Source organism: Malaclemys terrapin, chromosome 6 (assembly GCF_027887155.1).
Source record: "Malaclemys terrapin pileata isolate rMalTer1 chromosome 6, rMalTer1.hap1, whole genome shotgun sequence".
Taxonomy (NCBI): Eukaryota; Metazoa; Chordata; order Testudines; family Emydidae; genus Malaclemys; species Malaclemys terrapin.
Window position 1 is genome coordinate 24,532,993 of NC_071510.1, and position 16,856 is coordinate 24,549,848.

Genomic DNA, 16,856 nt, shown 5'->3' on the forward strand with positions numbered 1-16,856 from the left:
CTTTTAGTACGTTTGCTGAAAAACAAAGAGCAGTTGAATTAGAAGACAAAAAAAAGTTTAAAAGCATGGTCTATGCCAACAAGGAAGAACCAACCAACCACTGCTGAGGACCTCAGGAGGGCCCCCCCTAAGACACCCATCAAAATCCACGAGTGGGATTAGCAGTGTGGTGTCACAAAACCCAAGAAAAATACAAAACAAGAATTATAAAAGAAGTGAACATTTTTGTCAAAGTATAAAAAACCAGCAATACCATACACCACCAAGAATGATGACTCATTAACCTTTCATTTCCAAAGCCTGAAGATCAGAAGATCCAAAAATCCAGAGATGGGGTAAATCCAAGAAAAAACAACAACAAAAAACAACAAGGAAAAAAAGCATTGCTGTAATTTTGTAGGGGGGGAAAAACCATTTTCAACTTTATGAAGTTAAAAGAAAAAAAGAATTGGAGACCAACAAAAACAAAAAACCTTTTTTTGAAAGATAAAGATAAAAAGAAGATATTCCATGTTGTCTTCTGCATGTCTGCAACTGTTCTCCAGACCACCTTGGCTTTGGTCCAGAACAAGAACAGCTAAGGAAGAAAAAAAATGATCTTTTTTTTTTTGTTCTAGTTGAACAAAAAAAAAAGAAGAAAAAAAAAAGAAAAAAGAAAGAAAGAAAAAAGAAGACGAAGAAGAAGAAGAAAAAAGAAAAAAGAGGGACAAATGGTACGCTGTGACTGGGCTATGGCCAAAAGACCTGGATATGCTTTCTTTGAAGCATATCACAAATTAAATGTATCGTTTTCAAAAATGAAGAAACAAAATAAGGGAAAGGAAAAGGGAAATGGAAATAAAGGTCACAACATGAGAATCACTGATCATAACCAAACAGAATAAAGGAAAAAATAAGGATGATGGACATTTCTGTGTTGTTGTTTTTTAACAGGACAAAGATGAGAAGGATGAAAGGACAGAAAGAATGAGTAAGATCATTCTGTGAACGTTAGTTCAGCACTCTTACCTCTTATTGGTGTACCACCTGGGTGGATAATATGAATGCAAATAAGATTAGAAAGAAGAAGCATTAGTACGAGAAGAAGGAGGCTAGGGCTTTGGAAGAAGAATCAAATTAGATTTACAGAATTAAATAAGGTCTTAAAAAAACTTGAATTACTATACTTTTAAAACAGGAATATATTAGATAGTATTATTAGATTATAAAAGCAAGTTGCACTGTACCACAAAGGGCAAAGGCCACAAAAAGCAGCATTGCCACTCTCAGAGAAGCATCTGAGTTCTTAAGTGTTTGGTTATATAGGGTTAGAAATATATCGTATATGCCTCACATCCTTAAAGAAAAACTTTACAATAATGTATTTAATACATAGTTTAGGAAAATATTGGATATTCTATTTAAGGGTGTGTATATATATATATATTCTCTATATATATATAGATAGAGAGAGAGAGAGGATACACTGAAGGCTATCTGGAAACAAACACTGCAGTTTAGATTGGATTATGGCATTCACTGCACTCTATGTGATACTTGTGTACTGTTTCTTCTAGACAGGTGTTGCTATGATTGATACAACATTTCTGTGGAGGTGTGTGTGTGCGCCACTACGGAGATCTGGTGACTACACTGACTGTTAGTAAAATGCATGCCATGCATTTTAAGAATAATAATCATCATAATAATATAATAATAATATTCTGAATATGGAAATTAGTGGGGGTGAAGTGCGCTTCAGAACTAAGCACTTACCAATAGATTCTGGAGATTTAAATACGGAGAGAAGAAAGACAGCATAAAAATATTATTATATTCCTTATAATTTGGCACAAAGTTTTCAGTTAAAACTTTATATACTAAATAATCTATGTCACATGTGAAAATTAATTCTTAATTTACATTAACAGTAGGTTAATTTACACAGTTCTGCTGACAACAAGCAAAGAGTCAGTTAACAAGACGATTTAACATCACAGGACAGGTCAAAAGCTGAGAATTCTGGGAAGACAGGTGATTAAACAACTTAGATTCTACAGCAATATCACTATCATTGCCAAGGCAAAAGGCTTATTATCACCCCATTATATTATTTGGGGATAAGCTTTAAACTTGATAAATTTAGAGTTATCTTTTTTTTCTTTTATTTTTTTAAATCTAACGAGAGCAAAAGAATAAACTAAGGTGGGAAGGGTGGGGGGTGAAAGGACTATTAGGGAAGTGCAACGGGCAAAGAGAGAGAAGCATAAGCTGGAGTCTACACCAAAAGCAGGCTTCTGTAGATCCAGATAATGTAGGATTCAGAAAGCTTTAGCGTGGGTGCACACTACTGTGGCTAAATGTGTTGGAAAAATGCTCAGCCAGCAAAAAGCCCTTTTTTCATAGGTTACCCAAGGACTTTTTTTACCCACCCACCCTTTTTTCTACAGGTATGGTTACGCATGGGAAAAAGTACTGTGTTTTATGTATTTGTGAGAGGAAAGAAATTGTGTCCAAACTGGCTAATCTTTGGTGGCTTCAAATGTGGAAAAGACAGCACAAAACACACTTTTTATTGAATATTTTTAGTGTCTAAATATGAAAGTTTTGGTTTTGATGAATATAACCATTGGCACTCCTTGAAAGTTCTGAATGAAGTCCAATGTTGAAATAAATTTGTGAAAAAAAAAAGGAAAGAAGAAAGAAAGAGGAGAAAATGGATCCGTCAAATACTGCGGAAAAGCAGTAAAGAAAAAAAATATCAAAAATACAGTCACAGCAGTGAGCAATGTGGAGTGAACAGAAGCTGCAAAACACACACACACAGACGGACTCTGGAACAGGCTATGACAGCATCACAGACATGGACAACACACTCAGTAACACAGAAAAGAGAAGAGGAAGAGAAATTTTTACCTATAAATAAAAAAAAAAATAGTGTGAGAGAACAACTCTGGGCGTTAGTGGAAACAGTAACAAGACCCTACCTGATCGTAATTGTTTAATACGTCCATTGTTGTTGCTTGTGTCAACAGGTAAGAAATCTTTGAACCAAGTTATTTCAGGATCAGGATTGCCGCTGGCTGCGCATAACATAGTGGCTGTGCGCGTGCGTTCGACCACCTTCAACTGGGGACCCATATCAATGGTGGGAAAACCACGAGGAATTTGATCCTCTGAAAAGGAAACACACAGTTTGGTTTTATAACAATCTTTCACATTTGTTATATAAAAACTCATGTGTGTACAACATACAGACCAAGATTCATAGCCTCAGCTCCAGCTCCTTTGCATTGAAGTGGCAGCTAAGGTTTTCCAGAGTAGAAAGGGGTGGAGCAGAGAGCCATACACTCCACCTGATCCTCAGATGCTGTAGTGGCTCCTATGGGACCAGCGTAACTAAGAGCAGTTCCCACTTGAGCTGTTCTAAGCAGGGGCGGCTCTATGTATTTTGCCGCCCCAAGTTTTTCTACATTTTCAATTATATTGATTTGAATACAACACAGAATACAAAATGTACAGTGCTCACTTTATATTATTTTTGATTACAGATATTTACACTGTAAAAATGACAAACAAAAGAAATAATATTTTTCAGTTCACCTCATACAAATACTGTAGTGCAATCTCTTTATTGTGAAAGTGCAATTTATAAATGTAGATTTTTTTTGTTACATAACTACACCCATAACAAAACAATGTAAAACTTTAGAGCCTACAAGTCCACTCAGTCCTATTTCTTGTTCAGCCAATCACTAAGAGAAACAAGTTTGTTTACATTTACAGGAGATAATGCTGCCCGCTTCTTATTTACAATGTCACCAGTAAGTGAAAACAGGCGTTCACATGGCACTTTTGTAGCCGTCATTACAAGGTATTTACGTGCCAGATATGCTAAACATTCATATGCCTCTTCATGCTTTGACCACCATTCCAGAGGACATGCTTCCATGCTGATGATGCATGTTAAAAGAAAAAATGCTTTAATTAAATTTGTGACTGAACTCCTTGGTGGAGAATTCCATGTCTCCTGCTCCATGGTTTTACCCGCATTCTGCCATATATTTTGTGTTATGGTAGTCTCGGATGATGACCCAGCATATATTGTTTGATTTAAGAATACTTTCACTGCTGATTTGACAAAACACAAGGATAGCTACAGCACTAGACCCAAGGTTTAAGAATCTGAAGTGCCTCCAAAATCTGAGAGGGATGAGGTGTGGCGCATGCTTTCTGAAGTCTTAAAAGAGCAACACTCTGATGCAGAAACTACAGAACCAGAAACACCAGAAAAGACAATCAACCTTCTATTGGTGGCATCTGGCTCAGATGATGAAAATGAACATTTGTCGGTCCACACTGGTTTGGATTGTTATCGAGCAAAACCAGTCATCTTCATGGATGCATGTCCTCTGGAATGCTGGCTGAAGCATGAAGGGACATATGAATATTTAGCACATCTGGCATGTAAATATCTTGCGATGCTGGCTACAACAATGCCATGAAAACATCTGCTCTCACTTTCAGGTGACATTGTAAACAAGAAGCGGGCAGCATTATCTCCTGCAAATGTAAACAAACTTGATTCTCTTTGAGATTGGCTGAACAAGAAGTAGGACTGAGTGGACTTGTAGGCTCTAAAGTTTTACATTGTTTTATTTTTGAATGCAGGTTTTTTTTTCATAATTCTACATTTGTAAGTGCAACTTTCATGATAAAGAGATTGCACTACAGTATTTGCATTAAGTGAACTGAAAATACTATTTCTTTTGTTTTTTACAGTGCAAAATATTTGTAATAAAAAATAAATATAAAGTGAGCACTGTATACTTTGTATTCTGTGTTGTAATTGAAATCAATAATTTGAAAATGAAGAAAACATCCAAAAATATTTAAATAAATGGTATTCTATTATTGTTTAACAGCGCGATTAATCGTGATAATTTTTTTTAAATTGCTTGACAGCCCTAAATAATAATAAATAAGGTTCAGAGTTTGAGCCAGATTTTGAGCTTCATATAGCCTTTTTTTTTTTTTTTTTTTTTTGGCAAGTTCTATTGACTTATTCTCTCCAACTGTGGGTGAAATTCAATCCTGTGTAGAGGCTTATGTACCACTTAAGTTCCACTTCAGGCATCACTATAGGTCTTAAGAGGGACTTAAGTGATACACATATGTTGTCTTGTGTCTCTGCGCAGCAGTGAATTTCAGTTGAAGAGTGTATCTGTGATATCATCAGTGTGTAGAAATGGGGTTTTCATCTGAACGTTTTGTGGGGTGTTAGGAGAGAGAAGGTGGGGATTTCAAAGGAAGCTATTTGAGTTAGTCACACCTTGAAATTACATGGGAGTTGGATGCCAAATCCCTTGGGTTCCTTAACACCCCAGCTGGAATGTATTCTATAAACAGCAATCAAACACACAGGTTTGTAGGTGCCTGATAATCTAAGAGGTAACACTGGAAACATAGCAGGGACAGAAAATACCTGACAAATCAGGCTATGTTAATTATAATAATCTTTTGGAATTACATCAGCTTGTTCTTTACTGTGGTAAAGGTTTAACAGATGTTTTTACAGTTATAGAGCTGCTCTTTGTCTCAAAAAGAAAAGTGAAAAAAAAATCAATAGCTACTGTATAATACATGCTTTATTATCAAATGCCTTGCTTGGCAGCTATTGACATGTAATTTCTTATGAGACAAAAATAATTTATTAGGAATTGTCCAATGTCAGCTACATTACTTTCTTTATACAAAAATTGTCTGATCTTTTAAGTAGTTTCAGTAAAGCTTTCAGAGCCTTTTGAAAAACTTACATCTGGCTATCCTTGAATACCTGACAAATCTTCGCATTCTGCAGTGACAGTTATTTCCCTAGGGCTACTTAATCACTGGAAACACGAATACATATAAATATTGCTCTGGTACAGTAGTCACTATTCTCCTGCAAATGTCCATCTCTCTTCAGAGCCAATATCTCCACCAATCAGCAGTGAGTGTCAAAGGCTTACAGTGCTAAGGCACTTGCTATAGGCTCTTACCAAAGAAATCTAAATTTAATAATCATTTATCAGATGTGAAGCCTTTACCTTGGGAATAACTGACAAGGTTTGACTTGTGCCATGCAGAAAGCACTCTAATGCATTTGCATGACCTTTCCGTTCCTTCTTGGCTCATAAAGAACACTCCAGAGCAGCTTTTTCATATACACAAGTGCACAACAAAGATAATCTATCTTGCATACTAATAGGATGGAGTATGTAAAGAGCTTTCCTTTCTTATTTTTAATAAGGGTAATTAAATTCCATCCGTCCCTCTTATGCACAGAACCTCTCTGAATGCACGGTCTTCATTAAATTTTCATGAGAAACATCACAATGTAACAGATTCAAATAGCCAGAGCTGTTATACTTTGACAGTTGTGGCTTGTTTCCAATCTGGCTGTGAGGTATTTGGCAATAAAATCCAGTATTCAACATAAAATGGACTGGGGAAATAATGAAATTTCTAATTGGAATGCTTATCTCAGTGGGTGTAGTTCATAAGATGTTAATTGCTTTTTCTCCTCTAAATTTATTACTGATTTGTATAAAACTGTCTTTCCAGTTTGATGACACTAAGTTTGATAGATCATCCATTGTGTTATGTTGTAGAACTGAGAATCAAATCAACGAATGACTGTTAGCCAACATAAACTTTTATGTAAAAAGTAGCCGTTTCAAATGATCAATATATTAGTAGTTTTAAACATCAACATGAGGTGCAAAGAAAAAGTATTTTATCCAGTTCATTACTAAAGCTCATTAAGCTTTAAACTGCAGTACATAACACTGTTTCATATTAATATTCAATCATGCTGAATTAGCTCCTAATTCATCAACAATTTAAATCAGATTTGACCTTCACAAAGCCATTTGGCACTGTCATTTTGAGAGGCCATTATAGGGCAGATTACTATATCCTTGTGCTTAGTAAGTCACATAAGTAATACAGATTTTGTTTAGGATGGCAGGTGCAATAGATCTGGAAATGCAGTTCATTCTTTGAATTTTGTGGAGGACAGACCTCAATATTGATGCAAAATATTAGTAACATTATTAAAATGTATTATTATTATTATTACATCATTACAAATTTGTTAGCATCTTTACTGAACACTAAGGTATGACAACAAGTATGTCACAGTCAGGATGCTTGAAAATATTACAATATCTGTGTATGATTTAGTTAGTTATGTTATAAAATATTCAGGTTGATTGAAGAAATTGCAGGAGGTTTCTGCTTTCTGTGCCCGAGGACGAGTAAATGTCAAGAAAATAACCCCACCTTAGCCATAAAGCCACATTTATTACCCCTAAGAGTATCTTATCTAGACCAGAACATCTCCCTCTGTATAAGATACCAGTCTGGTACAAATGTAATCCTTATCTCACGGAAACAAACCATGTAAAACATTCATGTTTTAGGAAAAGACCTGCTTTTGAAAAGGGATGCAGGATTGTGCTAGCAGAGCAATAAATCTAGGTGTAAAGTGGGCTTTTTCACCTACCCAGAAAAACTTCCAAATAAACCTACACAAAGAATTCTAGAAATATCCTTGTTGAAATACATTTTATAATTCCTCTAAAAACGTCATTCAGAAAAGCCTCTACAAAAACATGTGCTGTTGGAAATGTTTTAAACTTTTTTCTTTATTTCTTAAATATTGAGATGGCAAACACCTTTGTGAAATGCGTACTTGCAAATACGTTAGCTAAATGCACAGCTCCTAATATAACTGTCGTGTAAATGATACTATTTAAATGGTAAAATTCTTTATATACCAACATGGAATCTAATGATCTTGTTAAACTAATTACGAATGTAAGAAGCTATTTAAGTACAGAATATTTATATTAATGAGGATGCTCACGGAACTCCCTCACCCAACTAAGGAAGACAAATAGAATCATCCTTCTAAAATTGGTTATAAAGAATCAACAATGTTGTTAACAACTATTTAAACTAATAGTACTTTAATTTAAAAATATTGTTCTGAGACTAAAATATTTTAGTTAAAAATTACGAATGTTCAGACTTTTTGAAAACAGAATTTCATTTCGCATGGGACTTTAATAAAATTAAAGGAATATTTCAGAAAATAAATGTTAAACTCTAACTTTAAAAGGTTACCTTAGTTTTCTCGCTAGAAGAACAAAGGCAATTAGAAAAGCTGCATTTTCATTAAACAGACTGCATATTCAGAAGCTGAAGGTGTCACCTAAGCCAACCCTATAGACTTTGAGCCAATGTAAAGTGACAGCAACCAGCTCCGATCTAAACAAGTCTAAAAGAGGTGTTTTTATAATTTCATGGAAACAGGAAGGAAAAGAGTATTAAAAAAACCCTCTGAAGTGAACACTCCTCACATACACAACCTTTGCTACACAACATAAACAGCAAGCATTTCACAACTCATCCTGTCCATCTCTAGAAGCAGGCTACCGCAAACAGCTAAGAAGAACTGAGACGACAAGAAGAAAGCAACCCAAGGAAAGCTGCCCTAAAACTTTAACATGGATTTGCAAGAGAAAGTTAACTAAGAGACTGCCAATTAAATTTAAAAAGTCTTGTAATAATTTTGTTGGGACATGGAAATGCTGTTGAAACTTACAATATGGTTAGACCATGTGCTCCTGGAGAGGATACAGTGGCTAAATTTTGATAAACAAAGGAATAGTGGGATTTAATTGGATTTAAGATTGTTAATATCTGTAATTGTCCTGTTTTAAGGCCAATGCTTAAATGGCTTCTTCTAAGTAACTGACACATATTTTTTTCAATTTCAGAGGATTTCGTTAAGATTGCTTACTTTGCTCAAGTATAAACTGTTTTGTTATTACTCGTAACCAACAGGACATTTTTCCTTAAACAAAATTATTTTGTCCATTTGCAAAATTTCTTAGTTACTGGTGATAATTTTGGAAAAAAAGACCTTGGTTTCCATTTACCATGAGAAAAATGCCAAACCAACGGTGAGTCCACTTATAGAAGAGTAATCTCTACTAAAAGCTCTCTACAGGGAAAAAAAAAAAACCAAAGAAAAAAAAAAGCATACAAAAGAGAATGTATTCTGTCATCTGTATTGTTTTGTTTAATGTTTTCTTTTCCTTCAGCAATAAAAGAGCCATTGTTAATAATTGTCATTATTTTGCTTAGTCTCAATCATGGTGTTTCCTAACGTATGCAAAAGAATCCCTGTAACTAAAATTGAGAAAGGCATACCTCTGAGCTGTCAGTAAGAGAAACTGTTAGTAAGAGCTGGCCTACCATTTCTTGTTTCTCTGAACTAAATATTTTCAGTAATTTTAAAAATATAATTGCTTTGTGCCCAATTTAAAATTATCCCTTTTTACCCCGTAATTTCTTAGTTATCTTAAAAGTTTGAGCTGATTTTAGACTGCACATTCCATTATAGTTCAGAAAATTGTGCCAATATATCTTCTAATTGCTGAAAGAGTTCTATACATGAACTGTTCACTGAATATAGGACATGAACAACATAAAAAGAATTTACAAAGGTTGTTCATATATATAGTGCCCATCTTTAAAAAAGGGAAGAAGGGGAACCTGGGGAACTACCGACCAGTCAGTTTCACCTCAATCCCTGGAAAAATCATGGAGCAGGTCCTCAAGGAAGCCATTTTGAAGCACTTGGAGGCGAGGAAGGTGATTAGGAACAGTGAACATGGATTCACCAAGGGCAAGTCATGCCTGACCAACCTGATTGCCTTCTATGATGAGATAACTGGTTCTGTGGATATGGGGAAAGCAGTGGATGTGATATATTTGGACTTTAGCAAAGCTTTTGATATGGTCTCCCACAGTATTCTTGCCAGCAAGTTAAAAAAGTATGGATTGGATGAATGGACTATAAGGTTGATAGAAAGATGTCTAGATTGTCGGGCTCAATGGGTAGTGGTCAACGGTTTGATGTCTAGTTGGCAGCTGGTATCAAGTGGAGTGCCCCAGTGGTCGGTCCTGGGGCCGGTTTTGTTCAACATCTTTATTAATGATCTGGATGATGGGATGGATTGCACCCTAAGCAAGTTCGCAGATGACACTAAGTTGGGGGAAGAGGTAGAGACACTGGAGGGTAGGGATAGGGTCTAGACAATTTGGAGGATTGGGCCAAAATAAATCTGATGAGGTTCAACAAGGGTAATTGCAGAGTCCTATACTTAGGATGGAAGAATTCCATGCACTACTACAGGCTGGGGACTGACTGGCTAAGCAGCAGTTCTGCAGAAAAGGACCTGGGGATTACAGTGGATGAGAAGATGGATATGAGTCAGCAATGTGCCCTTGTTGCCAAGAAGGCTAATGGCATATTGGGTTTCATTAGTAGGAGCATCGCCAGCAGATCACGGGAAGTGATTATTCTCCTCTATTCGGCACTGGTGAGGCCAAATCTGGAGTATTGTGTCTAGTTTTGGGCCCCCCACTACAGAAAGGATGTGGACAAATTGGAGAGAGTCTAGTGGAGGGGAACGAAAATGATCAGGGGGCTAGGGCACATGATTTACGAGGAGAGGCTGAGGGAACTGGGCTTGTTTAGTCTGCAGAAGAGAAGAGTGAGGGGGGATTTGATAGCAGTCTTCAACTACCTGAAGGGGGTTCCAAAAAGGTTGGAGCTCGGCTGTTCTCAGTGGTGGCAGATGACAGAACAAGAAGCAATGGTCTCAAGTTGCAGTGGGAGAGGTCTAGGTTGGATATTAGGAAACACTATTTCACTAGGAGGGTGGTGAAGCACTGGAATAGGTTACCTAGGGAGGTGGTGGAATCTCCATCCTTAGAGGTTTTTAAGGCCTGGCTTGACAAAGCCCTGGCTGGGATGATTTAGTTGATGTTGGTCCTGCTTTGAACAGGGGGTTGGACTAGGTGACCTCCTGAGGTTTCTTCCAATTCTAATCTTCCATGATTCTATGATTCAGAATATGAACCCTTATGGGAGAGAGATGTGAAACTCTCTTGCATTGTTTAACACTGCAGTTGTTCTCCTTGCCTACAAAATATCAAAAGTATTTTGATAACTTTTCTGGACATACTCAGTTTGTCTATTTCACATATCCCAAATGAGCATGTGCAATTAAGAAGAGAAAATTAAAATTCATAGAAAAGTTGTGTATAAAGATCAAGGCAGTATTGACTTGCTCAAGCAGCACTTACTCGTTAGATGAATCATAGTTTTCACTATACTGGAAATATGAAAGTTCGTATTTTCATAGTGATGAACCTTTCTTGAACTTTTTTTTAGTGTGTTAGGTGTAGAGATATGTTTGTACAAGTTTGTAATTTAAAGACGTTCCCTCATAAGGGACAGTATTATAACATAGAAATTTGGAGATGCGCCCTGTAGGTGGGGATTGGGAACACCACATAGCTGTGTACAGCAGTTCACGAGAGATGTTTTATTCCTTTCTCATTCGTTGTTATTTAATGAATCCCAAGATTGTTACACGGTGACAGAAGTGCTGAATGAGATGGAAACTGCAGTAATTTTGAAGTTAACTCTTGTGTTTGCAAGTGAAAGCAGAGACAAAGGGAGGCACCAGAGAAGAATGTGGAGCACCAGGCACAGAGGCTTTTGCATGTATTTGGTGAGCACAGTTGTATCTTGACTAGCTTAAGGGGGGGGGGGGGAAATCAGCCAAAAATTGATGTGTTGCAACTTCCATCCAGTCTGCAATTGTCAGACAATGTTGCAGAGAACTGGAAAAAAAATCAGAGATTTGAATTGTATTTAGCAGCAATAGGGGCAGAGGAAAAAAATGATGAAGTGAAATCATCAGTCCTTTTGGATATTGTTGGGAAGGAAGCAACTTAACAACTTCATGCTTTCATCTTCTTCAAACTTAAAGATAAGTAAAATACTGACTAAATTTGAAGAACATTGCATGCCACAAAGGAATGCCATTCTTTGACACTGAATTTTTTTTACATGCATGCAAAAATGGATGATACCATAGAGCAATGTGTCACAGAATTAAGGAAACTCAGTAAAATGTGGTCAGAGATAGAATAATTTGTGGCATTAGAGACAATGTGTTAAGAGAGAGAGAGACTCCTCCATGAAGGAGGCTTACCTTTAGAATAAGCTCTCCAAATATGCAGGGCAGCAGAAATGGAAAGCACAAGCCAAAGGGCTGAATTCACCAGAAGAGGTTATCTATTTACTAAGCACAAAATAATATAACCAGAATAGGTCAAATCAAAGAGTGGAACAATGCACTATGAAAACCATTTCTGGGGGAAAACTGGGTACAGATGGTGATATGAATGGTATGGATCACAGCATGGCCCCAAACAGTTACCTTTGGGAAACTCTATCATAAATGTGAGAAAAATACTCATTTTACAAAATGTTGCAGATCCCAAATGCAGAAGCATCAAGTGAATTCATTTCTACAAAGGCCTTATGAGAAGGTAGGCGCTGATTTATTTACCTGGCAATCAAAGGATTATTTAATAGTTACAGATTATGATTCTCTGTACCCAGAAATTCGCACACTGCACAGTACTAATAGGGAAGATGTAGAGATAAGTTTGTAGAAGATTGTAATTTAAAGACACTCCCTCATAAGAGAGAGTATTATGGGCATGGGAATCTGAAGATGTGCTCTGGAGGTGGGGGCTGGCAACACCGCATGGCTGTGTGCAGCAGCTCTCCAGGTTGTTTTATTAAAGTTTATTCCTTTCTCATTCCTTTCTTATTCATTCTAATGCAACAATAATTCCATTCTCTTCTAATATCTGAACTCTGATGTTCCCCCTGCGTTATCTTAGAGTAGAGATGATATAGTAATGGCTCTTCTATGACTTTTCTGTAGAAGTCCCCTCCAAGAATCTAGAATCTCAGAGCAACAGGTAAAGTTTATTGGTCTTTTCCAGCAGCAATTGCGTCTTTCAGCAGGTTGGAAAATGATTCTCATCATCTTGGCACATAATGATCCGAATTGTTCCATTATCTCATCTTTTCAGAAGAGGCAGATACTTTACAGTGAACAGCAGTGGTAGCATCAGGAGTATCAACATGAATTATGAAAAGACAACTGAGGTGATCCTGGCAGTCATATCCCACTACGGTCTGGAGGAGCAAGTCTTTTGTGACAGACTTCTCTGTAAAATGTACATTGTGCAGTAAGACGTAGTCAAAAGCAGGGATACACATGCCGTCCGCATTCAAATGCAATACATCATCTGCAATCCACCACCCAAGTCAAGTGCATATTCATGTATTAAGGATGCTTTTTGGGCAGAATATTGTGCAGTGAGTCAGGGATTGCATCTGACACACAGCAGAGAAGATCCATAAGAGAAAAAAAGATAGGCCCATATTCTGCAAACCAGAAAAGCAGGAATTCAACACTAATTTTCTGAACAGTGGGCTACAGAGTTTGGAAATTGCTCCCCCTTGACATTCTTCCAGGTTCATTCTTACCCACTTTCAGAGAACAACTAAATGTCTTTCACGAGAGCTTTTTCCTTTTTGTTTGTTTGTTTTATTACAATTGCTGTTGCTGACCCAGTATTATAGTCTTTCTATCCCTATCTTTCCTGTGTCAGACCTCATCTATTTCTTCTTCTCATCTGAAATTGTTATAAAGGTGTGTTTTATTACAATATTAATAATATTTTGATTGTACTTAATATACAACTCCAATAAGGGGGTTGAAAGGTTCTTTATAAATAAAATTATGTTTATTATTACCACTACTTTTAAGGATTAATAAATACATGTGTTATTGTGTGAAGGTGTCTCAACCCCAATCAAAATCAACTATTTGCATGTGGTGTGATGAGAAGTTCTCTTTCAGACAAGGGTTGTGTGTGTATGTGGGAATTTAGGCACCCAAAGCTACAGATAGGCACTTTAGTAGGATCTTCAAAAGAACTACATGTCTAACTTCCACACTGGGAGTTAGGTGCTTAGGTGTTTCTGAAAATCCTACTAGTCACCAACCTGCATCTTTGGGTGCCTACATTCCTTTGAAAATTTGACCCCCAAACCAAGTTTTCTGCCCTTCCCCATCAATTTGATTTCTCTGGCCTTATAGCAACAGTACTTATACTTCCCAAGAGAAGGCTCTGGCGTAGACACACTACGGGTATTTAAAAAAAAAAAAGCTCTGGAACGTCTCATTTAGGGGAAAATAGAGCAGAAAGACATGTCCAAGGGAGGTTCTTCTTTGTGATTGGTCTACCTGTGTATCCAATCAGGAGGAGTAGGAGTGCAAACCCAGTGACCAGTATTCTGAGCAATTTTCTTAAGTGAGGCTAATTTCAAATCAATGGCTGATTTGCCCTACTGGAAAACAGCAGCAGTAACAGCCTTTAAAAACAGATCAATCTTTCAAGTCACTGGGCTAATTTTTCCTTTATTTTACACCGATGGAGACCTTTTCACTTCAATAGGTTTCACAGATGTAACTGAGAAGTAAGAATGCAACTGAATAATTTTCACACCTACAGCAGCCTAATTGGCATGCTATAGAGACATAATGCAAATGAAAGTATCCAAAACTTGCATTGGTGGTGGCATAGTTGCTGATTCTGTGGATTCTCCAGGGCTGGAGCACCCATGGAAAAAACATAGTGGGTGCTCAGCACCCACTGGCAGCCCTGCCGATCAGCTTGTCCCCTTCCCCCGCCAGCACCTCCAGCCCGCCCGCAATCAGCTGCTCAGCAGCACGCAGGAGGCGCTGAGGGGTGAGAAGCCGGGGCAGGAAAAGGCAAGGGAGGGGTGGAGCAGGGGCGGGAAGAGGTGGAGTGGGGGCTGGGCCAAGGGCAGAGTGGAGGCGGAGCACCCCCCCCCCCGGGAACTTAGAAAGTCGGCACCTCTGTGTGGCGGTGTCTATATTCATCTCCATGCTAAAGCTACATAACCTGATATCAAATGACAAGACAAACATTTAAACTACTGAATTGCTTTTTTAAAAAATACCACTTGATGTAAACAGACTATTCTCCATGTGAAAAGTGAGGGTGTTTTTCCATCCCCCCAACTGAGAAGAATCTATTTCAAGATCCACTCTTGGCTTTGCCATTGGCAGATTTTAGAGATGTTCCCTACACCATGGAATAAAAAAGGCTCATTCACAGTCCACACGTGGATTATTCCCTTTATACACTAAAGATACTGACGATAAACTGCTGCAATAAAGTTTATTATTTCAAAGAAGAGTGTAAATAAAGCTTTTATTTTCACTATTCCAGATGGCAGCAGCATATAATTTGCCCTGTTTTGACATCATGACCATATTATGCAAAATCAGTCTTCCCGCAACTGAACTGAATATAGGATTGAAAACAGTAAATACAAGAGAAAAAAAAATAAAGCCAAATCAACATTTTGCAGCAAAATTGGGATTCTGGGCTGTTAGTGAAAAACTATGCATATGAATACATTAAAAAAAATACAAAGTAGTTTTAATTATAAATAAAAACCTATTCTAAGTTAGATAGAAAGGATATAAAGCATCAGAAAATTGCCATTTAATAAACATTATTCCTATTGGAATATTTTACAAAGTAAGATTTTGCCAAAAAGTAATTATGAACATACAATGAATTTTTGTCCTGTGTTCAAAGCTATTATGTACAGATGGATATTTGTACTTAGTAATGTTGTAAATCAGTCAGAGAGGATAAAAGTTTTGTTGCAAAAGGGATATAAGTATCTGTTGTGAATAGTTACAGGCTACAAGAGTCCCTCAAGACTTAGATTTCAGCCAATTATGCCTGGCATGAGTACAAAAACTGGACATTGATAAGACAGGAGACTCATTAACAACTGCTAAATATTAAGCACACTAACAGCTGCCCAATGTGAAATATACACTTTTAAAATATTCTTAGCACATTGAGGAGGTGGGTGAAGTACTTTCAATGCAAAATAAAACAAATTTGTTTAGTAGCATTATCTGCAATTATGCTGCAAATTGCAAAGTAATGTCTATATAACAGAACATAGAACCACTTAGATCAAATTATCATTTGTATGAATGTTGAAGCTGCAATTTCACATTGCATTAAGTCAGTTAACATTCATTGTTATTAGCATTTAGCCTTAAATAAATCCCCCGTTTTAACAAATAAGCACATTTAGTATAGTTCTGAATTAGATAACTTTACTGAGGAAAAACAACTATGAGTGGGATCCTCTCAGATTAATGTAGCATATGCAGGATGGAGCCCATTGCAGGAAGGAGCTCATTCTCCTGTAAGTAGTCCAGCTGAGAGTAATGGGTCTTCCATGAGCCAATACTAAACTACATTGTTTGAAGGAGCAGGCTCGTTTTAAGGCCTGCATTTTTTTTCAACACACAGTAAAGGTTCAATAGCTCAATTGGACCCACATCACAAAATGAGCTTTTAAAAAGTGGTACAGTACAGATGTCATCTATGTCCTTATGGGAACTGGTTAAAACGATGCATCACTGAAAATCTGGGGATCTATTTTGCCCACTGGCCTGAGCCTTGAAAAAGAAAAAGAAAGAAAGAAAAAAATAAATGTATGCAGTTGCCCAAAGGAGACAATATAGAAATACACTGGCTGCGGTTAACGTTTTTTCCATATGAAAAGATCCTAATGGTTGAAGAGATATTTGCCTGTACTTAAAATGGAGTATATTAGTTAAATTATTTATTCCAATTTCAATAGTAGACTAAGGTGCCTAATCAAGGCTGTTTAATTAACATTAAACAGTCATTTGGACAGAACTCAGCCAGCCACCTACTAAAAGCACTTTGCCATGCCTTCATTGTTTCAGGGCATACCCTCAGCCCTCTCCCAAAGCCCTGTCCAACAGATGACTTTTGCAGTGTGCCTGGAAGCT

General features: G+C 37.0%; 1 protein-coding gene across 29 annotated transcripts in view; it reads right to left on the reverse strand.

The window, feature by feature from the left end:
- The window catches only part of PTPRD (protein tyrosine phosphatase receptor type D), a 1,677,890-nt gene that overhangs the window by 182,942 nt on the left and 1,478,092 nt on the right, over window positions 1–16,856 (reverse strand). For 21 of the 29 annotated variants that reach the window (XM_054031429.1, XM_054031440.1, XM_054031439.1 and 18 more), the window contains 2 exons: window positions 2,967–3,155; window positions 1,009–1,026 (listed from right to left, as the gene is read on the reverse strand). In XM_054031429.1, the coding sequence (XP_053887404.1) occupies window positions 1,009–1,026; window positions 2,967–3,155 (207 nt within the window). The remainder of the gene's footprint in view (window positions 1–1,008; window positions 1,027–2,966; window positions 3,156–16,856) is intronic. The other 8 variants (XM_054031444.1, XM_054031437.1, XM_054031436.1 and 5 more) reach the window with 1 other exon arrangement.